Source organism: Schistocerca piceifrons, chromosome 2 (genome assembly GCF_021461385.2).
Source record: "Schistocerca piceifrons isolate TAMUIC-IGC-003096 chromosome 2, iqSchPice1.1, whole genome shotgun sequence".
NCBI classification, from domain to species: domain Eukaryota; kingdom Metazoa; phylum Arthropoda; class Insecta; order Orthoptera; family Acrididae; genus Schistocerca; species Schistocerca piceifrons.
Genome location: NC_060139.1, coordinates 805,478,066 through 805,503,312, shown reverse-complemented (window position 1 = coordinate 805,503,312; position 25,247 = coordinate 805,478,066). Strand labels below are relative to the sequence as shown.

Here is a 25,247-nt window from a genome sequence, read left to right as displayed (position 1 = left end):
ATTCGAAACATTGTAGAATACATTTGGCAGCTCTGTAGTCGTTTATTTCCTGGGGTGGTGCAGAATTATCCTACTAAATTTACTTGCTAATAACAGTATTTTGTTATTTTGGTAAATATCCCGAATGATTGTCACATAAGCAATGACATAAAGGTAGAAAATTCTTGTTTTTGAGTCCAGAAAGCTCTATGCAACAGAAACTGCAGATCATTTTGCCATTTTCATTGCAAAATTGCTGGGTTATTCATATCTGGGGTAATAACAGAGGCCTGTTTGCCTGGGTTGTCTACTAGCGTAGTAAAAGGTGTTTGCTACTGCAAGAGAGCTCTGGTTTGTTTTTGGTTCTAATCTCGATAGAGGCAGATAGACTACCAGCAAAGCAATTTTAAAAAATTCTCATGCCCCAATACGTTTTATTGCTACCTTTACTCTGTACAGGCACGCTGTGGATGTAAATATGAAAATATTGTAGAATTTCGTACTTGTTATTGCCTACTTTTTCCACTTCTGTCAATAATTGAATTGACTTACGTGTGGCACTGAATGATTTTTAACTGAATTTTATTATGAATCTTCATGTATTGCCAAATTTGCAAACTTCCATGGTTGGTCAGCAACGGTAATTCAGTATGACTGGCCTGAACGTTGACACAGGCCATTTTGCAGCCGAATGCGCATAATATTTTCCTAATTCGTGATGATATGGGGTACTTTGTCTTACTAAAACAGTTATGTTATCTCGATAAGCTGAAATTTGTTTTTATTAGTACAGTTCATACTATTAGCATTTCTGTTTCATTTATATCTTATATTTACATGTTGTGTTTAACACACTAATCAGCATTAAAATAGTCTTACACATGACTGAAAACAGTCTGACAAATTTCAAATAGTTTTTCAATTTCACACCTGTGCATAGTATGTTGGTAGCACTCCGTCACCTTGCCTCTTATGCTGTGTAGCAGACTGGAAAGCTGTGCAGATCAGCATAACAGAACAGCGAGGGTCTCGCTCATTTTTTCCATGACTGTAGACTCCACAAGTACTCTGCAACCCGAATAGGTGTTTCCTTTGTGTGGTGCACCCCTGAACTATCAAGGATAATCCTACAAATACCAACATGATAATGCAGTTTTAGAAATCTGGAGCCTTTGGCCTGTCACAGAGTCAACGAAGACTTTGCTTGAGAGCCTCCACTCTGCTCCAAAGCAAAGCAATTCAATCAACTCTGGAAACAATGATGCAAATTGTGATCTTTGTACTCCATGTGTGAGGCCAGCAATCTTCACCACCTCTGCCAGCCCCTGTGTGAACTGAGGATGGCTCAGAACCCATGTGACAGGTGTTGTTGGTGCCAACATGAGCCATAGCTTGCAGATGACTGCACACTGCTCAGCTCACTTAGTTTTTGATTCAGAAAGTGTAGTGATGGACAAAAATTTGTAATGGAATGCAGAGACACTGCAGCAGCAAAAATGAAGATTTGTGTAAACTGCATGTACTGTGTGCTACATCTACATACATACTCCACAATTCATTATACAGTGCATGGCGGAGGGTACCTCGTACCACAACTAGCATCTTCTCTCCCTGTTGCACTCCCAAACAGAACGAGGGAAAATGACTGCCTATATGCCTCTGTACGAGCCCTAATCTCTCTTATCTTATCTTTGTGGTCTTTCCGCAAAATGTAAAATTGTAGTGCAGTCAGCCTCAAATGCTGGTTCTCTAAATTTCCTCAATAGCAATTCACAAAAAGAATGCCTCCTTTCCTCTAGAGACTCCCACCCGAGTTCCTGAAGCATTTCCGTAACACTCGTGTGATGATCAAACCTACCAGTAACAAATCTAGCAGTCCGACTCTGAATTGCTTCTATGTCCTCTCTCAATCTGACCTGATAGGGATCCCAAATGCTCAAGCAGTACTCAAGATTAGGTCATATTAGTGTTTTATAAGTGGTCTGCTTTACAGTTGAACCATATCTTCCCAAAATTCTACTAATGAACCGAAGACGACTATCTGCCTTCCCCACAACTGCCATTACATGCTTGTCCCACTTCATATCGCTCTGCAATGTTACGCCCAAATATTTAATCGATGTAACTGTGTCAAGCGCTACACTACTAATGGAGTATTCAAACATTACAGGATTCTTCTTCCTATTCATCTGAATTAATTTACATTTATCTATATTTAGAGTTAACTGCCATTCTTTACACCAATCACAAATCCTGTCCAAGTCATCTTCTATTCTCCTACAGTCACTCAATGACGACACCTTCCCATGCACCACAGTATCATCAGCAAACAGCTGCACATTGCTATCCACCCTATCCAAAAGGTCATTTATGTAGATAGAAAACAACAGCAGCCCTACGACACTTCCCTGGGGCACTCCAGATGATACCCTTACCTCCGATAAACACTCACCATCGAGGACAAGAAGGCTTCCAGCCACTCACATACTTGGGAACCAATCCCATATGCTTGTACCTTAGTTAGGAGCCTGCAGTGGGGCATCGAGTCAAACGCTTTCTGGAAGTCAAGTAATATGGCATCCATCTGATACCCTTCATCCATGGTTCGCAAGATATCATGTGAAAAAATGGCGAGTTGCGTTTTGCAGGAGCGATGCTTTCTAAAGCCATGCTGATGCATGGACAGCAACTTCTCTGTCTCAAGGAAGTTCATTATATTCGAACTGAGAATATGTTCGAGAATCCTGCAACAAAATGATGCTTAGGATATTGGTCTGTAATTTTGAGGATCCGCCCTTCTACCCCTCTTATATACAGGTGTCACCTGTGCTTTTTTCCAGTTGCTTAGGACTTTACATTGGGCAAGAGATTCGCGATAAATGCAAACTATGTAAGGAGCCAATGCAGTAGAGTACTCTCTGTAAAACTGAATTGGAATCCCATCAGGACCTGGCAATTTATTTATTTTCAACCCATTCAGCTGCTTCACAACCCCAGGGATGTCTATCACTATGTCCTCCATACGGGAATCTGTACGAGTATGGCGGTATTTTTGTACGATCCTCCTGCATGAAGGCTTTCTCAAATGCTAAATTTAAAACATCAGCTTTTGTTTTGCTGTCTTCTGTTGCCAGGCCAGACTGATCAGTGAGTGACTGGATGGAAGCCTTCGACCTGCTTACCGATATTATGTAAGACCAGAATTTCCTTGGGTTTTCAGCAAGATCTTTTGCTAAGGTATGATGGTGGTAGTGGTTGAATGCTTCGTGCATTGCTCTTTTTACAGCAGCATGAATCTCTACTAACTTTTGCCTGTCCTCATTCTCCCGATCTTTCTTGAACTGCGAGTGCAACTGCCTTTGCTTCCTGAGCATTCTTCAAATTGCGCTGTTAAACCATGGTGGGTCTTTTCCATCTGTAACCCACTTTTTGGGCACATACTTGTCCAATGTGTGATTTAGAATGTGTTTAAAATTTGCCCATAATTCTTCCACGTCCATCGTACCGGAAGTAAACGAATTCGGTTCATTTACTAAGTGGGATGCTAACAACTGCTTATCTGCTCTTTCTAGTAAGAATACTCTCCTAGCCTTCTTGATTGACTTTTTAACTTTTGTAATCATAGTCGTAATGACAACATCACGATCACTAATCCCTGTCCCAACACTGACACTGTCGATGAGGTCTGGTCTGTTCGTGGCTACCAGATCTAAAATATTTCCATTACGCGTTGGCTGTTGATTTAACTGCTCAAGACAGTTTTTGGATAATGCGTTCAAAAGTAGTTCACACGACGGCTTGTCTGCACCACCTGTAATGAATCCATAGACATCCCAGTCTATACTAGGTAGGTTGAAGTCGCCTCCGACTGCAGTGGCCAAGCGGTTATAGGAGCTACAGTTTGGAACCGCATGACCACTACAGTCGCAGGTTCAAATCCTGCCTCGGGCATGGATGTGTGTGATATCCTTAGGTTGGTTAGGTTTAAGTAGTTCTACGTTCTAGGGGTTGATGACCTCAGATGTTAAGTCCCATAGCGCTCAGAGCCATTTGAACCATTTTTGAAAGTCCCATTGCTGCACATGGTGTGGTTGGTACCTGTCAGCGAACCATGTGATTGCTTGGTGGCTCTGGTGGTACTAATTTGAAATTTGGATCACAAGGAGTGGTAGCCACAAAGTGCATGGAAAGTGGTCATATATATGAAAGATGACGAGATAAATGCTTAATATGTACCACATGAGGAGGGATGATGGTGTCAAAGTCGCACAGTAAGTCCACGATAAGACTCCATTGCTTGGCATTGATATTGTTTGTTCATTCACTGCACTGATGAGAGTCACTGCCACTTCTCACTAAAACAATTCATTGGAAGGTTGGTTTTGGAGTACTGTATGGCGTAGCATTACACTCCTTGGTGAAATTGGGAATTGTGATGCACAATGGTTGCATGTTGGTTGCATTGTTGTTGCACAATATCTAGTTGATGACATATTTGCCATAATTCGTGGTCTCACTGACCAGTCATGCCCACCTGATGTCGTACCACGTCCACTCCCGACACATCAGAGGCACTGCATGCAACATGATTGCTTTTCGACCACTCTCAATCAAGCAGTTCATCTTCAGCCACCACTGGCGACGTTAGCGCATCTTCCTGACATGAGTTCAGTATGACAATACTGGACTCTGCAATTGAATTTCCACCTGAACTGACTTCAACTACAATCTGAAACGTGTTGTTACCCTGCCTTTTTGCCTCCCACTGCCCCCACTCTGACATGGATGGCTTCTGCATAGACCACAACCACAGAAGTTCACCCTGGCAAATAAATTACCACCTCATGTCAGTCACACTTCCCCTCAGTATATGCTGTTTCTTTGACCAGACAAAAGTCTCTCTGTCATGTGTGGCTGCCAAATCCTGACTTCTTAGCCACTGATACCCCACCCTTGTGTCTCTGCTCTCACCATCCTGTGTGAACACTTTGAACACTCCTCATGGCAGCTACAACTGTACTACCACCTTTTCAGCACTCATATGATGCCCGCCATGACTTCGAGAAACAGCTCAGTCATGTTTAGTGAAAGTACCAGCCAAAGCACAACTTGTCATGGACGCCATGGACTGTGCTGCATCTGCATCGCTTTGTGGCGGGGGGGGGGGGGGGGGGGGGGGGGGGGGAAGCCACTGCTTCAACTGTTCGAAACATTTCTTGTAGTCATGTTTAGAAATGGCTGACAGCTCCTCCTCATTTTTTTCTTGACTTCTTCAATGTTGTCAAACTAGTGTCCTCTCATGCCAGTTTTTGTGTTTGGATATAAGAAAATGTCTCATGGAGCCAGGCAAGGCGAATGAGGTGACTCAATGTCTTTTTCATAGTGACAGAAACAGTTGTTGTAGATGAAAGAAAATATATTTTGCTTATATTGCAGGTCTTGCACTATGTATCAAGCTTTTTGTGAGAAATAAAATGTCTGAGAAACCTGTGAAGGCGTGTAAAAGGCACAATACATTTATTATAATGTAACAATTATTAAGATGAATGAATGGAAAATGAATAAGAAAACAAATTACAATGTGTCAACCTGGTTTTTTATGTGTTTCTGTCTTAATGCCAGTCAGTTTTGATTGTTATACTGTGGAAATTTTGTTCTATAGTTTTCACATATTTTAGGAGACAAACAGGGACATTATTTGAAGACAAAATGAACTTTATTGTGTAAAACACTTAATTAAATTTCTTAAGTGTAATCATGTATTGGAATATGATGTTTCAGAGGATAAGATTTTACATAGTGATGTGAAACAATATAGGAACTACACTATAGTGAAGATAAGTGTACATACAGCCTGTATCATCTTGTAATCACCAAAATTAGTGTCCTCCAGCTAAAGACTGTACCCAATAACTGGGAAACTGCTTCACAAAAACTAACTATTTGGCTGTGAGATTCTTAAAGCAACCATGATGTTGATATCAAATGAAAGTCTCTAGAGATTCTTACATTTTAATTAACTGTGGGTGTATTTTTAGTAATGTGGTCATTCTTCAGTGTTAAAGTATTATTGTTATTTGACTGTAAGAAATTTATGTTAACTGTCACAGCTGATTTGCACAGTGTGGAACTTCAGTTTTTCAATTTTATGAAAAACAATATCTGCTAAATGTTTTAGTATAGCAGTGAAAAGAAAACAGTAATGAATGTTTCACATTTTAATTTCTTCTTGTACAGATCGTGACATTGGCATTCTGGACTATATATTCAATAGATCGTGAACTCATAATGCCTAAAGCACTGGACGCCTTTTTGCCTCTTTGGTTGAATCATGCACTGCACACAAATATTACTGTTGCTGCATTTACTGAGATGTTAATAACATTTCACTGGTATCCTGCTTCACGACGGAATACTGTGTATGGTATTGCAGCAATTACAGTGGCCTATGCTGTATGGTATGTAATTGAATTGTAATGAGTTTCCCTACAGTAATGAGTCATACTTCATGAGATTGTTCCTATCAACCACTTGTTTCTTTATGTTATGTAAGTGATTTCCCATGTTCTCTAGATAATAAGCATCTGATCACTTTTTGTATCTCACCTAATTGACAGTATGCTAAACAACTGACTGTTCCAAGTGGTCATGGTATCCAATATCCACTCCCCAAGAAAATTAAAAATCTGTCTACCACAGGGATCAGTTCTTGCTCCAATTTTCTTCAACTTATACAATGCAGGCACACCAAAAAACAAAATCAATTAAGTTTGGTTACGCCGATGACAGGGACCTGTAACAAAGTGTTCCTCAATTCACCAGTCAGAAGAAATCCCAATGGAGGACCTAGATGTAGTGGGAAAAATGTTGACCCCCAAGCATATGCCACAAAAATGAAGGTTTCCTGCTTCTGTCTAAGTAATAAACATCCCAGAAGAAAGCAAAAACTACACTAACTCATAATAAACCACCAAAGCACCTAGGGTAACCCATGATAGAACTCTGCATTTCAGAGAGCATCTAACAAAAACAGCCAAAAAACTGAAAATGAGAAAGAACATAATTCAGAAGTTATGTGGTACAACCTGAGGAACATCAGCAACCAACTTACGTTATTCAGCTCTGGGTCTCGTCTTCTCAGCTGCTGAATATTGTGCCCATACGTGTAAAACATAAATGTCCAACTAAATAACTCCATTTGAATGATTGCTGGTAGTATTAAATGAACACCTACAAAATGACTGCCAGTACTAGGCCACATTGCACTCCTTCACCTTTTAAATATAAATGCTCTCATGAATGGAAACTAGAAGATCATTGATTATAAAAATCTAACAGTACATCAAGATGCCAATGATGGAGACCATACCTGACTGTGATCTGGATGATCATCAACAGTAACAGCAAGGCTCGCTGTAGAGTTTAACATTAGTAATGCATGGATCGGGCTGGACAAAATAATATGCCATGTATCACACATGCCATGCAAAATGAGGTCAGTACTAAATAGAATTAGAACCAAACAATACATATATGCATATTTTTTGCACAAATGCGGTAAGCAGCCATCACCACTTAATGATTGTGGAGAACCACAGACCATCAGACACATCACAGAAGAATGCCTCAAAAGATTATGTGATGGTAGACCAGAAGACTCCTGGTATGCCGGCAGAGGAATAACCATGGGGCCGACTTCTGCCCTTTAGAACAATTAGACATAAGTACAGCCTTTAGCCCACTTATCAGTTTAACCAAATGGACTCTTACAAAAAGGAATTTAGCCTTTGATCACAACATTGAGATTAAAATCCATCAACTAGATCTGATTTTAAGAAAGATGAATGTGCTTCTGCTCTTACAGAAATTGATAACATGATCTATCATTTACATTACTTTTGTGTGGGCACTAGCCCACTTCAATCTGAACAAAATGATTTGCAAAAAGCTACTGAGCTTCTACTCAAAACAGTTACAGACACACTCACACACAACACACACACACACACACACACACACACACACACACACACACACACACACACTAGGCTTCTGCCCATACAGTTGTTAACCTTTACCCAGACATGTGAACAAGTGCACAACATATATATCTTAAACCAGTGTGTATTCAATTTCATTTGGCTAGTGTCAACATTTTCAGGCTGTCGTTGGCCCCAACTGCCAGTGCACCCACGCTTTGCAGTAAATAATCTCTGGAGTACACAATAGCAAGTGGGCTTTTGAAACAGAGAAGCACAGTTTATAGACAATGGTAGACACACGAGTCTCAAAATAGGTATAAGCCAGTAACTAGGAAAAGGCTTGAATTGGGACAATTAAAGAAAAGTCCCTTGCTTTTGACATCCAGTAAACACCACTAGAAAAAGTTTTACAGATTAATGTTAAGCAGAGTGAAGGCTGGAGCTAACACTTCCAACAAAAGCTATGTTGTGCCAGAAGGAGAGGAATTGATAGGTATGTATCAACTTGCACTGGCAACTCCAAAGTCGATAGATTACTTAAACGCTCTATTAGTTTGTTTATAAGAGTTTATATTGTAAGTATTAAGCACTACACTCTTATGTAACCCCCCCCCCCCCCCCCCCCCCAACCTCTCCCCCCAAAAGCCAAACAATAATAAATAAATTCATTTGGTGACACATCTGTTGTCTGATGTGCGACAACGAGCTGAAAGGATATGATATGGCCATAAAGTTGAGTAATTAATTGATTTCTGCCTTGAAGCCATGTATTTAACATATTTAACTGATTAGTAATGTCAGTCAAAAATGCCAAGACACATAACCAGTCTGTATTTTTTAATTCAGAGATATTTCCGTTCTTTTTAGTCATGAGAATTTCAATTTGATCAGTAATTCAGAAATCAATCCAGCATTTCATTGCAACTTTACCATTTTACTTCTGTATTCAAATCACCTTCGCTGTCAGTTTCTTCAAAAATAGTTTTAAAGTGTCTGTGAATGTGGCCCTGAGATTTTATGAAATTAATTATTGCAACCACAACTTTCATGACACGTTCAAAACTTATTATCCTCGCACACAAAGTCTCTTGGTTGATTGTACACTGTAACAGTGTCAAATAATCATCATGCACACCTAAATGCCATATTAGTAATGACACCAATCCAGAATTAATTCCTTCCATGGAAGTGCTCTGTCAGTCCCAATACCTGCTACCTTAGACAGATCTAAATTAATGTTCGAACACTGTTGTAAGGGTTCAGTAATATATCACCACATCTAGTTTGCTCTGACGATTAACTCTTTCCACCAATGCTTCACATACTTCAAACTCATGCATTATGCCCTGTACTAATACTAACATCTGAGGTGTGGAAGGTATGTCTGTTGATTCATCGGTAGCCAATGAAAAGAAATCAAATTTCTTTGAGCAAATATTTATCTGGTCCTTTATGTTTGCCAATACTGCAGTAATTGTCCTTTGCATAGTCATGTGGTTTAGCTGAAGCTTCTCATAATGCTTAATAGATTTTGAGCAAATTTTTTAGCAGCCATATCGAAACAATTTTTGACTAAATCGCAGTCTACTTGCTATAAGGGGAGAGATTTCAAAACTTATTTCTGTTGCAGTTTCTGTGTCTTTAACAGGTTTTCTGAACATCACTTACTGATGTTCCCATTCTCATTTATGAAACAAATTTTCTGTTTACATTAGTCTTCTGTCAATTCAGAAAATGCAGAATGTTGGCTTTCATAGTATCCCCTTCAGCTGTATTCCTTCGGGATGATTACAAAACTTTTTCAAATAATGAAAATGATATTATTCAGCAACTACTCAAAAAAGTATTTTTCAGCTCAGCTATCTTGAAACTGCTGATTCTCATCCTGTAATCTGTATTTTCAACTTGGTCCTACTTTATCCACTCTTGGTTTAATTTTAGACATCCTCCAACTGGATGCAGCGAATCTTTACAACAGTGCTTATGAAGAGAAAACCAGAAATGTTCATAAACAAAAGAATGATTAGTGTACAAAATTTTCTTACATTATTATTGATCAATGATCATGAAGTAAATGCTTACAGGTAACAGCAACATATAAAATTGATGCTTACTATCACTGCAAAAAGTTCAACAGACTAATGAGTAGGCTGATAAAGTGCATTGATGCAAGGTGTGTATTTTAGAATACACAAACAGCTGATGACTGAACAATGTCTTTCCCTACAGGCACACATGAGCACTGTGCCAGTGCATTGTTGTTCAAGCTCAAATATAATGTGCCTTGAGACAAGCTATTGTTCAAAATTGGGATCCACTAGCCCCAATGCCAGTTAGACTGGTCTGCTTCAAAAGTACTACATTGTGTCAGTCCTCTCCTTTCTAAAAGGAATTGAAAGATGAGGAAAAAATTACAAGAATGGATGGTGAGGGGCAGGCTACCATCAGATCAAAGGTGGGCTGCATGTGACTCATGTACTGCAGTCTGTGCATCCATGGTTTAGAGAGACTGTCAGGTGAGCTTTACGAGGGAGAGTGTTCTAGGGATCCAAGTCCAGATGTATGTGGAGTGTTGCTGTAAGGTGAGATTTCATTGGTAATGTGGCTGTAATGGACACAGCAAAAAGTAAGTTATCTCTCTCTCTCTCTCTCTCTCTCTCTCTGTCTCTCTCTCTCTCTCTCTCTCTCTCTCTCTCTCTGTGTGTGTGGTGTGTGTGTGTGTGTGTGTGTGTGTGTGTGTGTGTGTGTGTGGGTGGGTGGGTGGGTGTGCATCCATGGCAGTTTCCATTGCGTTGTGCTAAATAAATAATTACTTTTAGTAGAACCAACAACTTGTGGCCCTGATATGATTGTGAATATAGAAGAATCACTCCAATCATTATTACAGTTTTGCTTTGGCAATTTAAATATGTTTTTCCATGGGAAACTCACCACTGAATGACACCAGTCCAGAAATATCACATATGGCAGTGAAAATACTTCATTCCTGGTGAAAAACTATAAAGGTATGGTTTTTGCAAATGTAGTCCTAATCTGCTACCACAGAAATTAGCAACTTGAGGACAAAGTAACATTATGTTTTAGGACTGTTTGATAGTGAAGCTGCTGAGCTAATTTCAGATTTCATGTACAAACTTCAAAAATGCTATACTTGAGAATTACAAGAATCAGTCACACAAATTTAAAAAAAAATGCTAACAGAAGAAGATCTAGGAGACAACAAGCCATCTATTTTACTCAGGGAGATGTGGGCTCCTGCAGGAATGCAAGCAACCTATGATTTTTTTTTTAAGAAATATATTTCTTCCATAACTATCACCCAATGTGCATCCTATACCTGTGGTTTGTCGAGGTGAAAATCTTGAAACAGTGCCTTTTATGGCTGACAAAATTGTAGGGATCGCAATGCCCAGTCAGTCTGTATATAATCAAAATGACAGAATTTTCCAACTGGAGGAACAGCTTTTGGAACCAGTGACACAGATTTAGGAACTACAAACTGGGACATGATCAGCAAGCATATCAAAACAAAATCACTGTAACTTGCTCAGAAACATTCTACGTGCTGGTATCATTATAATTTCAAACAGACTGCAGAGAAGTGCACATTGCCATGTTCATTTATTTCTCAACAATTTGCTAACACTCAGAAGGAAATCTAGTATGTGACTTGCTGTGCGACATGCTCAGCGTGGCACAGAGTGAGGAGGCTGAATCATCTCACTGCCTGTTCATTATGGATTGCAACACGTATCATTGATATTTGGTCATCTCTGGGGTAGACATTTCTGTACTTCCAGCAACAGCATTGGATCACAAAAACATTCAGAGGTGGTAGCTTTGCACTGCAAACAATGCTGCAGTACACACATATGGTGAACACCTACTGAACCTGGAAATAGGTCTTTGACACAGATTTACAACACTATTTCTTCTTGCAAATGTTTACTAGCAAATTAGTAGTGCCAGTTTTTTGAGCCATTTATTTATTTATTGCATATCTAGTGTAAGCAGATTAGAGTCTTAAGGCCTCTCTTACAAGTGACGAGGAATTACAAAACCTTCCCAATAACAAAAAGAATAATAGTAATAATAATAATAGTAATGGGCATTTAGAGTGATATAAATTAGATTAGCATTGAAGCCAAGTTTAGAATTATCAGAAGCAGAATGGATAAAGGAAGAGGGGAAGAACGAAATAACGATGACAATGGCTGTTATGAAAAAGAAAAATATAAATAGAAGAACTCTGCCAACAAAGGGTAGGGAAAAGTTCTTGGCAAATGGGACTTACAAGAATGAACTGCACAGACTGTAGGAGATATGGCTATTGTGACAGAAGGTGGGCTGTTAGCAGTTTTGAAGTTTGGAAGATATTTAATTTTTCTGATATTTTGAGGAAGAGGGTTCCAAAGTCAGGTTCCTGATACAGAAAATAATTTAAAAAACATGGCAGTGCTATGCGGTGGTACAGGGGGAATTTTAGTTTGTTGAGACCAAGTATCTCTGCTGTGTTGTTCAGATAGTAGAGTAATATTTGAGGGAAAATAAGAGTGAGTGCAACGATGTAGAAGTTGATAGAGCAAACATAGAGAACAATAGTCTCTATGTTTAACGGCATAGGTATTATAACCGTTCATCGGCTGGTGTCATATAGTCAAAAAACCATATGCTGCAGTGTATCATACACAAGCATTCATCAACAGTTCAAGTCTGTGTGAGCTTATATGAAAGTCCTTGGAAAATGACATCACCTTAATCAAATATGGGGAGTATTAGTGATTCAATGAACTTCTTTTTAAGACTGAAAGGAAATGCTTTTTTCTGTTTCTGTAGTGAGTGAAGTCAAGTCCAGTCCAGCCCAGTATAAATGATGCTCCAGAATTGTTCCCAGGGTCTTTACACAAGAAGAAAAGTTTATTTCTGTGCAAACTAGGATTAATGATGTAAGAAATTCTCTGAACTGAGGGATAATAAGTCTTTTGTCAGTGACTAATTTTGCATGTATTTTAGATACGTTAAGTTTCAAACCTAAAGTATGTGTCCACACTGTAGGGCAAGTAAATCAGCATTTACATCCTGGACTTGCATTTAGATATAACCAAATGTCATCAGTGTATAGGTGGTATTTGAAGTGGGAGAGAATAGTTGACACATCATTAACATATAATGAGAAGAGTAATGGACCCAGTACTGATCCCTGTGGGACCCCTGATCCTACATCCCTCCATTGTCACCTTTTTGTTCCAATCATTACACACTGTTGGCAACATGTAGGGTATGAGTGGAACCACTGCACAACACTTGAGAAAAATTTTGGTTTGGAAGTTTATCAAGTAGAGTGTCCAAGTTGAGAGTGTCAAAAGCTTTGCTGGAATCCAAAAAGCACGCAATAGTCACCTGTTATTTATCCATAGCTTGTTTCAGTTTGTCAGTCACTTTTATGAGAGCAATTATTGTGCTGTGATTTTGCCAAAAATTGGACTGGCATTCCATGAAAAGTTCATTTAATGTTAAATAATTAGTAAGCTGTTTGTAAACTATGTATTCTGAAGCCTTGGATAGTGCTGATAAAATGAAAATGGGCCTGTAGTTGGATGGCTGTTTGGCAGATTCCATCTTGGGTAATGTTTTTATGAATCTCTGCTTGGAAAGAAGCTGGAGGTCAGAGATTACTTAAAAACATCCTTTATTTTGGGCAGTATAGGATAGAAAAGAAAACCGATCATTTGTGTTGTTTATTACTGTGACCTGCAGCTGCCAAACGAATTTGCACAATTAACCTCCAGACCATGTTAGGGCATACCGTCTGCAGAAAAAAATTTTCATTTATACCACCCAGTGATACTTTAAAGGAAGTGATGATTTATGCACTTGTGCAGTGGTCAAGTAAAGAAACCGATGTGGTAAAGTACTCTTTTAGATCCTCAATAGGAACTAAAAGTTCAGCTGAAGATTTGGGTTTGCCTGTTCCTAAACCTCATGGATTTTTCTATAGGATGTCAGGTCTGTGAAAGTCCTCCGTTAGCTAGTGGGCATTTCTGAGCTTTGCATTCTTCACAGATTGACTGACTCATTTGTGTATTTACTTGTATGTGACATGATTATGAGAGATTAGATGTCCTTTGTATGTCTTGTGTGCTGCATTCCTGACACTCATAAGGTGTTTGAAATATAGATGCATATTTGTCATCTAAATTATTGAGCCTCTTAATGAATTTGGGTAGCTCATTATTTATATTGAAGTTAGCTTCTGCTGTTGTATGACAAGAAATATTACAGGCATCACACCATACATCAAACGTGATGGTCTTCCCTCTTGGTTGTGCCCAGGCTTCTTGTAACCATACATTCTTGTGACCACTGCTGCCAGTACCGTATTTACTCGAATCTAAGCCGCACATTTTTCCTGATTTTGTAATCCAAAAAACCGCCTGCGGCTTAGAATCGAGTGCAAAGTAAGCGGAAGTTCTGAAAAATGTTGGTAGGTGCCACCTCAACTAACTTCTGCCGTCGAATATATGTAGCGCTGCATAGGTATGATTTGCAGGCACAAAGATAAATACTAGTGCCAAAAACACCGCGTCAGAAAATAAATTGAAAAAACAGGTGGAAGACGAGCCATCTTCTCCGTCCCGAGTTTCGATCACTGCATTTTATACATTATCCAACGAAGTAAATACAAATTCCGTATTGTTCATCTTCGAATGTAACAGCATTTCAATGTACTACGAAAATCCGACTGGCAAGACTGTTTGGGATGTTTGTCAATGCGGCCAACTCTACGTTCTGAATTTTTTACTGCCTGTGAGAAGAGATGATTGCTAATAGGAACTTTTATGAACTGTGAATCACATACAGTATTCTCTTCGCCATAAGAACAAGACGAATATAAACATTTTACCGTGTATCCTTTCGTGTTTGCTACTATCTCATTTAAATCCTATCTGCCTAATAAACTACGAAACTAGGGTGAGACTACAGCAAACGCGGAAGAATATACATAGCATGTCATGTTTATATTCGTATTATTCTTACGCCTAATAGTGATACAGTCAGAAACGAAGCACGGCAATTGACTAGATTTTTAAATCTAAGATGACTCTAATTTCTGTGCAGAATGTAATGTACTAAAGAGGCGTCTGCAAAGATTTTCAAACGGAGAAAAATTTTCGCTAAACTCTCGTTCAGAACGTCTTCTAACAAAAGGAGTCTATTACTTGGTTCTTGTTGATCATTATCAAAGAAAGCAGCAGTGTAAGTAACAACAAATAGCAGTCTCTTGCCATTGTTTTGCTAATGAAACGATTCCTCTTTTTTTATCGTAAGCGACGGTAGCGCGCACAAAAACAAGCCATGCCGCGAGCGGGGACAGGCCGTAAACACTCATCATCAGAATGCGACAAAGAATTCACGACACAGTACAGTAATGCATTTACAGCTTGGAGTGACGTAAACACCAATAACAAAGAGAACGGCACTTACCAGATCAAAGCAAAATAAGCAATCAATTCAAACCAGACGAAGCACGTGAAAAAGGAAAGGTACCCGTATAAATACGGACGGAGCGCGTGACGCATAGCAATGGCTACCTAGTAAAGCATAACTGCTAAGCTTACGACTCGAACCTACTGTAGATGTATCGTCATTCATTCGACCTAAAGTGTCTCATATTACAATGGACCAACTTTGTTTTGATTTGGAGGTGCGGCCTAAAACTTTTCTCTCCCCTTGAATTTCGAGTCTCAAATTTCAGGTGCGGCTTACATTCGGGAAATTTTTTTTTTTTTCTTGATTTCGAGTCTCATTTTTCAGGTGCGGCTTAGATTCGAGTGCGGCATAGATTTGAGTAAATACGGTAATCATGTACAGTGGCTACATTTCTGCTAAGTCTTTCTGTAGTATCACAGAAAGAACATCCAGCTTCTCATAGCCTTATTACATGACCTTGTTCAACCTCAGTGAGGTGTTAATAATGGCATCTTTCTCACCTTAAAGGCATTCCTGACTAACGTCAACTCACCACACCCAGTCTCAAAGGTAACTAACGCTCATGACTGTTACAGTGCATGTTGTTGTTTTGTTGTTCTGGTCTTCAGTCCTGAGACTGGTTTGATGCAGCTCTCCATGCTACTCTATCCTGTGCAAGCTTCTTCATCTCCCAGTACCTACTGCAACCTACATCCTTCTGAATCTGTTTAGTGTATTCATCTCTTGGTCTCCCTCTACGATTTTTACCCTCCACGCTACCCTCCAATATTAAATTGGTATCATATCTCCCATTTCATCTTCATCTACATCCTCTTCCATTTCCATTACAGTGCATATTTAAAGCAAACCTGGTTTGCATCCTCATAGTGGCTCTACTAGCACCACTCTTTATGTGACTGAAGTGAAATTTGAATAAACATCATCCTTTAGATGATTACCTACTTTCATTTACATTGCACAGATCCTTCACGGTGTTGCAACATTTCATTTTATTTTATTTTATTTTCAATGTAGATGATATTCTCATTGCTTCAGCATCAGATGAAGAACATATAATACATTTGCAAAAGCTTCTTCAATGGCTGGATAAATATCACCTTAAGATGAAGGTGGGAAAATGGATTTTTGAAGAGAAAGAGATATGATTTGTGGGTTATCCTGTGTCACATCAAGGAGTTTCACCATTAGAAGAAGAAGTGAAAATAATCAAAGACACCCTCATTCTAAAACAGTAGCAGAACTACACCATTTTTGAGGACTGGTAAAGTTCTACAGGTGTCTGTTGCCACAGACTGCAGAAATCAAAAGTCCTTTGTTTAACTTGTGCAAAAACTCCAAGAAGAAGTAGCTAATGCAACCCAGCTTACTCATCCCTCAACAGTTCTTCCCTTAATTTTTATTTTTGATGCTTGGACTATGTTATAGGTGCTTCTCTACACCAACTACAAGAAAGAAAATGTGAACCACTTGCATCCACAGTCTGTTTTTCTAATATTCATCCACCTGGATGAAACATGGATGTTCCAAGAACTAGAATATAGCATTACATCTATGATAAATTTGTGTGTCAGGGCCCCAAGCATTTAGTCTGACAAGAATGTATTTTTGAGTCTGAGCAGAGCTATGTTCACAGCACTCTCAGTACAAAACTGAGATCTTTTAAACCCATGAGTCTGAGGTCAACAAGACCATTTCACTTGCAGACCATGTGGCAGCAAAGACCTCAAGTCAGTATTGTGATTTAGCAGTCAGTCAGTTTTTATGTGAGTTCTATTTGATTTAAGTCTTGAAAGTTGCAGGCTTTTACTCACTGTACTGTTTGCAATGCATGTTGGTAAGCAGCTCTCATGGTATGAATGCCTGGATTAATAGCTGGGATCTACTCTGATTGATCCTGTTAAACATCACCAAACTTTGATTAAGGGCTGTCCTCTCCTACACTGCCGCCCCCCTCCACCCCCCACTTTTTCCACAGTTTTTAGTAAAGTCGCCTTTTGCAGACTGTTAGTCACATACGAGGTCTGTTCAAAAAATTCTGGAACTTTGCCACAAATTTTTTTACACCTACCTTTTGGTTGTTGTGCATGGTCTCCTTCAAATACTCACCTCCACAATTGATACACTGCTCCCAGTGCCATTTCCACTTCCAGAAGCAGTCTTGGCATGCCTCTTACTGGATAGTAAGAAGCACCGTCTATGAATTTTCTTTTTTCTTGTCTAGCAAATCTTTGTCGTTTCAATAGGGTTTCCAACTTTGGAAATAAAAAAAAGTCTACAGGGGCCAGATCTGGAGAGTATAGGTGATGATACAGTAGAGCAATTTTGTTTCTTGTGTAATAGTCATGCACCAACAGGGATGAATCTGTGGGTCCATTATTATGATGCCAGAGCCATAAATTGTCTCACCACATTTCAGACTGTTTCCTTCTCAGATTTTCTCACAGACTTTGCAACACATCCAGATAGACAATCGATTAACAGTTTCTCTCTATGGCATGAATTCATGATGAATTAATCCTTCAGTGTCAAAGAAAACTATCAGCATGGCTTTGCCATTTACCTGACACAATGAGCTATTATTGGTCTTGGAGAACCTTTCGTGACCCATTGTGAAGACTGAACATTAGCCTCAACATCATAACTGTAGACCCATGTCTCATCACCAGTCATGACTCTCTTAAGGAAGGTCTTGTTCTCATTTGCATGATCAAAAAGGTCTTCACAGATTGTGAGGTGGAGGTCTCGTGAGCTGTGGAATGAACTTGGCAGCAACACAATGTATTCCATAATGCCGTGACAGGATTTCATGATGTGATCCAACTGAAATATTCTTCTGCAATCTCTTGGACAGTCAGTCTTTGATTGACATGCACAATTCTGTTAACGTTCCTGGCATGAGCATCATCAGCAGATGTCGAAGGGTGTCATGAATGGGATTCATCTTTAACTTCTGTCCTGCCATTTTTAAACCATGTGAGCCATTCATAACACCAAGTACAATTTAAGCACAGCACTCATCACCATATGCTTCCTGCATCATTTGGTGTGTCTCTGTGAAAGTTTTGTTGAGTCCACGCAAAATTTAATGCAGATGCATTGCGTCTCTAACTCCGCCATCTTGAAATTTGCAAACTATGTGACACAACATTCTACTGAACAGTAACTAACAGATATACAACAATGAAGCTTCCAGCAGTTACACATTAAATACAGGCACGTGCAGGGATGCCAAATGAATTTCGCTCCAACACACCATTGGTGCAAAATTATGAATATTCGAGAATTTTAGAACAGCCTTCGTACTTGCAAATTACAAAGTTGTATGTCATATTACCAAACATAATGACCACGCATTTAAAAGTGTATTGGTCCACTTTTAAAACACAGTACAGTATCAATTCTGCTTGGTATGGATCCTACAAGTTCTTGATAAGTTTCCAGAAGTATATGGCACCAGATGTTTACTCACAGGTAACTAAATTCCTGCAAATTACAGGACGGTGGTTTGTCGGCATGCAGCTGGCACCCGATATGTGTTCCAACGGGTACAGATCAGGAGCGTTTGCTGTCTAAGATATCACTATGAATTCACTGTCATGCTCCTCTAACCACTGCAGCATGATACTGGCCTTGTGTCACACAGAGTTATCCTGCAGGAAGATGTCATGCCATTAGAGAAGACTTCAACCATGAAGGGATTCATGTTGTCCACAATAATGTTCGTATAGTTCACTGCTGTCATGGCATCATCGAGTACTACCATAGGTACCATAGAAGCCCAATGCAATGCACCCAATAGAATAATTTTGCTCTCAACAGCCTGCATCTGTAGTGCAGTTCACATTGCAGCATTGTACTCTGTTGTCAGATCTGCCCCAGATCACTGTCTATCCTGGATTACACAATTCTGGACCTCCAATCTCTATGTTTTGTGATGAGATGTGGATGTCCAGCATCATACAGCCTATGCATTATACCACCACCTTCCAACCACTTTCCATAGGTGCTCATGACAGTAGTATACAAAAAGTGAACAAGATTTCCATTTGAGAGGTTCTCATTTCCAGCTGCAAAGCCACAACAATGTGCCCTTTGTCAAAACCACTTATATCAGTAAATTTCTGCATTTTGGCCCATATATTCACTATAAAGACTGCCCATTCATCTCTCTGCCACTTAAATTCTTTCCTTACTAGGTCATGTGCCCAGAACACCACCAGGAGCTATTCAACATCATGGTGTGCAGTGATCATAATGTTTTGGCTCGTCAGTGTATATTGTAGTATGATGCATTGTGCTGAAGTGAAACCTTTAACAAATTCATCACTTTTTTGTAATGAAAATCTTTTTTTGATCACTGAATGCTCCAACATCCTTTGTGCTTAGGTGTGAATGATGAAACCTATAGTAAAAGCTAAACTTGGTGCTATCTTTACCAGTGGTGTGTTCTTATCTGAATCATTTTTTAGGTTTACAACAAATATTTAAATTCAGTAAGACATATTTGTGGCTTATCAGCCATTTGCATTTGCATTTGCATGCTTATGGTGTTCCAGTTTGTATGAGAACATGGCTATGCAATATTCTCAGGAAAAATTATCTCTAATAAATAATTACTTATGCAGGGACAATACACATATCTCTTTCAAAATTTCAGCTTTTACTCTACATACTACTATGATGGAACATGGCTCTATCCAATATATGGAGTTTTGGACTGGACCCAGCGTATTTCTTTATCAGCTGTAACATTTATAGCATGCATACTGATGTCTTTTTTTGGTGAATATCTGAATTCGCAAATATGGGGTAACTATCCAGCTTGTTTACCATAACTATGCTAATAATGTCTACATTTTCTTTATATAAGTAACCTATAAACTATGTTGAGAATAACTTGCACGTTGTTTGCAGGCCATGAAATACAGAAGATGAAAGCAAAGGATTTGTCAAAACAAAAGAAAGACAGATAGAGTTCCAAACACAATTTTATTATTGAAACAACTTTAAAAATGACACAAAATTGTAGCAGAAATTGACCATTTCCATTTCTGATATTTCAGATTTAATATGTGATTAGATTGTTAATTCTTAAGGTATCCTTGCTGTTATTGTTGTGGATTTTATTGGATTTAAGAAGCAACTTATGTTATGATTGTACAAATGTGGAGTGGTGGAAATAAGAGATACAACAGTTTTCTTTCATAGACTTGTTTGTATAGTGTTTTTATTCTATCCAACAAATATTGCACATACAACTGAAATAGTTAGATATTGGACACATGTCTATCAGGACATACTACTTCTCCATACAAAAAGATGGAAATATTTACAAGTCAAGTAATTTTCATTTTACATTTTCTTGTAAAGTTTTCTCAGTGAATCCTTAGATAAATATTCAAATGCTATTTTAAGTGACACTCAACGTATTGCAAATTATTCATTTTTCATTACATACACAGAAACATTTACTTTTAACTTGCTGAAGTAAGTATGTAAAAGCTATGGTCAATGCAATATGCCTTTACATTAATATTTAAATTGTTAAATTAATTGAATTTCCTTGAGTTGTGTTTTATAGACATTTTTTTACCAAGTGCAACATTTCTCTCTAACACTGTCTACCTTTCAATATTCACACTTGCTCTTTATTTTATGCAGGATATCCATAAAAGAATGTCCCAGTTATAAAATTTAATACTATAAAATGTAAGTATTGTAGATTGTTGGTCCATGGCCAGCATTGAAGAGTAGCTAAAACAGTTTAAGACCTATATCCCTTTGTTCGTTTCTTACTTGCAGTACTACACATGCAAAATGGTGACTTATGAGCATGTTCCCCTTTAGAATAGGAGAAAGAGAACAAATTTCTATTTTTTTGGCAACTCTCTTCTTCATTCTACCTGTAAATGCTACAGTGAACAGGATCAGCCCTGTACATCCACTTACACTCCTTAACCCATCATGGCAAGTACGAGTGGTGTCCTGTAATGGGACCACCACCGTTAGGTCTACTCAACCTTTTCCTGTCCAGTCACATGTGCTGGTAGACACATATGTGCCCGGCCATACCTTGCCATGGGTTACATCAGCTGGGGTGGCTAAGTAATGCTACTGACCAGGCTGTAATCTACGTGCCACCACTGTCCAAGCCAAGCAGAGTTTTAGCTACTGGCAGTTGCTGGACTGCTGTAAGCACAACGAACTTCCTCAGGCCACCTCCAATGCTGTCTCCGCCTCTCGTACCACTGCTGCCAATGCTACCAGCAACACTGCTCCCGTGTCACTGCTGAGGTCGCTGCCACCACCGCCTCTTCTGCTCCCACCATCACCACCACTTCTGTGTGATGTAAGTAGTGTTGCTGCAGCATATTCTGCTAGTTGACAACTCTGGTGAACTTCTTCCAAGGGATCTTTTTGTCACCTAGAATAGAGTGAGACCTCTTTTTGTGTGCAACTATTTGGTCTCAATCCCAGTTTTGTAACCATGCCTGATTTACAATCTTGCCAACCAGTGGAGAGGAGCAAATCAGTTCCTGATGCTGCAACTGTGGCCACAGAAGAGCTTGATTGAATTACTTTTCTGTAACAGCAGATAAGCACCCTTGCACTTGAAAAAACATTGTTATAGGAATGGCTTAATGTGATAACTTGTGAATGTCAAAAAAGAGCTGCCAAAAATGTGGCAACTCTAGGCCCTTCAAGGGCCCCTAAGGCTGAACCTGAAAAACTAATACTAGATATAGCCGTAACTTTTGTTCCTCCTATTGCTTGAAAGCCAGGCGAAAATGTATCAACATTTTTCCAAAACATCAGTGCCGTGGGCTGTACATGTGCACACCCAGATCATTTTTTGTTAAATGTCACCAAGCTGAAGCTTCCAGGTGATGAGTGAACTTATATTGAGTCAGTTTTGGGAAGCACCCACTTTTGAATTCTTGGGAAAGGCTTAGCAGAGCACTACTCTGTAATGAATGGATGGGGTAAGCTATTAACTGATCAGTTGTCCACCCTTAGGCAGAAAAGCAGGGAGGGCTTTGCAGACAGAATTAGGAGAGTATCTTTTTACACCTACACCCTAAGAAGAGACAATACACCTAACAAAGTGTTAATTGAGGAAGCTGAAGCGAGAGCTATTGATGTATTCATACATGGAATCAATCCACAAATATGGAGTGAGGTAAAGGTAGCCTCCTCCACTTCCTCGTATGAGGCAGTTAGACTTTCTCTATTACACAAGGAAGTGGGAAGATTTGTATCCACCCTCACACATACTAGTGAAGTGTGACATGTGTTCATTAATGACACAAATTACCAGAGATATGGAAAGCTCAACCATACTGTTTGGTTTTAGAGGGCAAGCTCAGAGGGAAGACCATCAAAATTCTTGTGGATATCAGAGCTCAGATTAGTGTCCTTTTTGTTTCTAATAATGACAAGCATATACTAAAACTGCCTCACTACAATATAAATGGACTTGGAGACAAGATAATTATACCTGCAGGCACCTGTACAACAGATCTGCACATTGTAGGTAAAAAGTATGTCCTTTGGTATGGAAGTAGTAAGGAAACGTGGATAGGACTTTGATGTTGTATTAAGAAATGATTTCCTAAAATGCTAACAGGCTGTGATAGATTATAAAACATGCACTGTTCAATTAAGTGATTCCATACATTATTTGAGCAGTGGATGTGCATCACAATCGTGAGGAACTTGTGAAGGGGAACCCACATCACAAGATTAAGGGGAATAGGTTTCAAATACCTGTGTGTGTTGGTAATTTGGTCAATGGGGTATAGAAACCATGTGATACAATTTTGGCCAGTGCTGAGGAGGTTATAGAAACCAAAGTAGCAAAGCTAAAACAGGTTAAAAGAAAGAAAAAGAAGCAATTACCTGTGAGGAAGGTTTGCATGATAGGACCTTCATTAAGGGATCCGTTGAAGAAGTAGTTGGCACATTTTTGGGAATCAGAGCAAAGTCTTTCACACCCAGCTTTAGAGGAATATGGGTGGTTGTTCGAGTAAAGACAGTGTTTGCCAGCTACCAGCATCATACAACATGAAATTCCCATGGGAGATGGAACACCAATCCATGGGAGATGGAACACCAATCATGCAGGAAAGATATTGACTACCATACCACCTACAGTCTGTTGCTGGAGATACTATTCAACAGCAGCTGGCTGCAGGGATATTTCCACTCTCTGCAAGTCCATGGTTGAGTCCCATCAACATTGGGCCTAAAAATAATCAATCAACGGGAAGAAAACCTATTGTATATGTGTCGATATGAGGGCAGTAAACCAGGTTACCACACCTGATACCTAGCCCCTGCTATGTATTGATGAGACCTTAGACAGATTAGGGAACAGCAAATACTTTACCATCCTGCATATGTGTTCTGGGTATTGCACCACAAGATAGACAAAAAACTGCTTTTGTGGTTCCGTCTGGACTGTATGAATTCTCGACATGCCATTTGGTCTAAGAAATGTACCTGCCACTTTACAAAGATTTGCCGACTTCTTATTAAGAGTTTTAAACCTACTATGTGTCTCGTGTATCTCAATGACATTGTAATTTCTGCAAAAAACAATTAAAGAGCATGCTGAGAGATTAAAAAATGTAATATCTTTATTTCAAAATGCAAAATTAAGTTTAAAGCTACAAAAATGTGCTTTTGCACAGTCACAGGTTCAGTACCTCAGACATGTCATTAATTCAGAAGGAGTTAAGCAAGATTCTAGGCTAACTGAGGCAGCGGATAATTTCCCAGTGTCAAAACATGTTAAAGAGTTAAAATCGTTTCTTGACTTAGCCAATTACTATTTTCGATTTGTGTAAGATTATGCTACAATAGCAAAATCACTGACAGATGTATTAAGGAAAGGTACATTGTTTGAATGGACAGAGGAGTGTGAGGGAGCAAGGAGAAAAATTAAAAACATATTGACTTGTTTGCCCCTAGTGGTGTACCCAACCTTTGAAAAACCATTCATCCTTCCAATGGATACATCAGATTACATGGTTGAGGCCCTTTTGAGTCAGGAAATAGATGGTGAGGAAAAACTAATAGGTTGTGCATCCAGGCAAACAAATTCTGCAGAAATTAACTACAACACTACCAAGAAAGAGTTGTTAGTTCTCATGTTTGGCATAAATTGCTTTAAGTGATACTTATATTGATGCCCATTTACTGTGGTTACAGGCCACACCAAGCTAGTGTGGATGTTGAGTTTAAAGGACCCCAGCAATCATTTGACTAGATGGACATTAAAATTATCTGAGTATGATTATACAGTCTGGCACACACTTGGCCATTTGCAAGCAAATGCTGACACGCTTAGCAGAAAAATCAGAGTTGTGCAAACAGATAATGTTCTCATAGAAGAACTGGAAGAATCCCAAGAGAGAGATGTGGAATGCCACCAGTACGCACCACTCTCTGATTCTGTTATAGACAGTGGCATACTATATCGCAAGACTTGTAACTGGACATCCTCCTCTAGTATTACTTTTCCTCAACAGTAGTTGTCAATACCAGTATTATTTTTCGAATTCTGGACAGGTCAGTATTATCTCAGTTACTTTTCTGAAAACTTTCATATAATTTTATACGTAGTATGTTATATTTCAAGATAAAATTTATGGAAATGAATTACTTTATAAAATGTTTTAGTTTCAATGTTGTAATTGATCTTTTTTTTGTTTTAGAAACATTTGAAATAACGAATTGATGGCCCACTTAAAATTTCTATTATTAATCAAGCAATCCTGTACTGGTTACTAA

General features: G+C 39.0%; 1 protein-coding gene across 3 annotated transcripts in view; it reads left to right on the top strand.

The window, feature by feature from the left end:
* The window catches only part of LOC124777031 (androgen-dependent TFPI-regulating protein-like), a 51,039-nt gene extending 30,378 nt beyond the window's left edge, over nt 1-20,661 (top strand). For all 3 annotated transcript variants that reach the window (XM_047252290.1, XM_047252288.1, XM_047252289.1), the window contains 3 exons: nt 6,217-6,437; nt 20,110-20,261; nt 20,367-20,661. In XM_047252290.1, the coding sequence (XP_047108246.1) occupies nt 6,217-6,437; nt 20,110-20,261; nt 20,367-20,425 (432 nt within the window). In that variant the 3' untranslated portion in view covers nt 20,426-20,661. The remainder of the gene's footprint in view (nt 1-6,216; nt 6,438-20,109; nt 20,262-20,366) is intronic.
* The last annotated feature ends 4,586 nt before the right edge of the window (nt 20,662-25,247 follow it).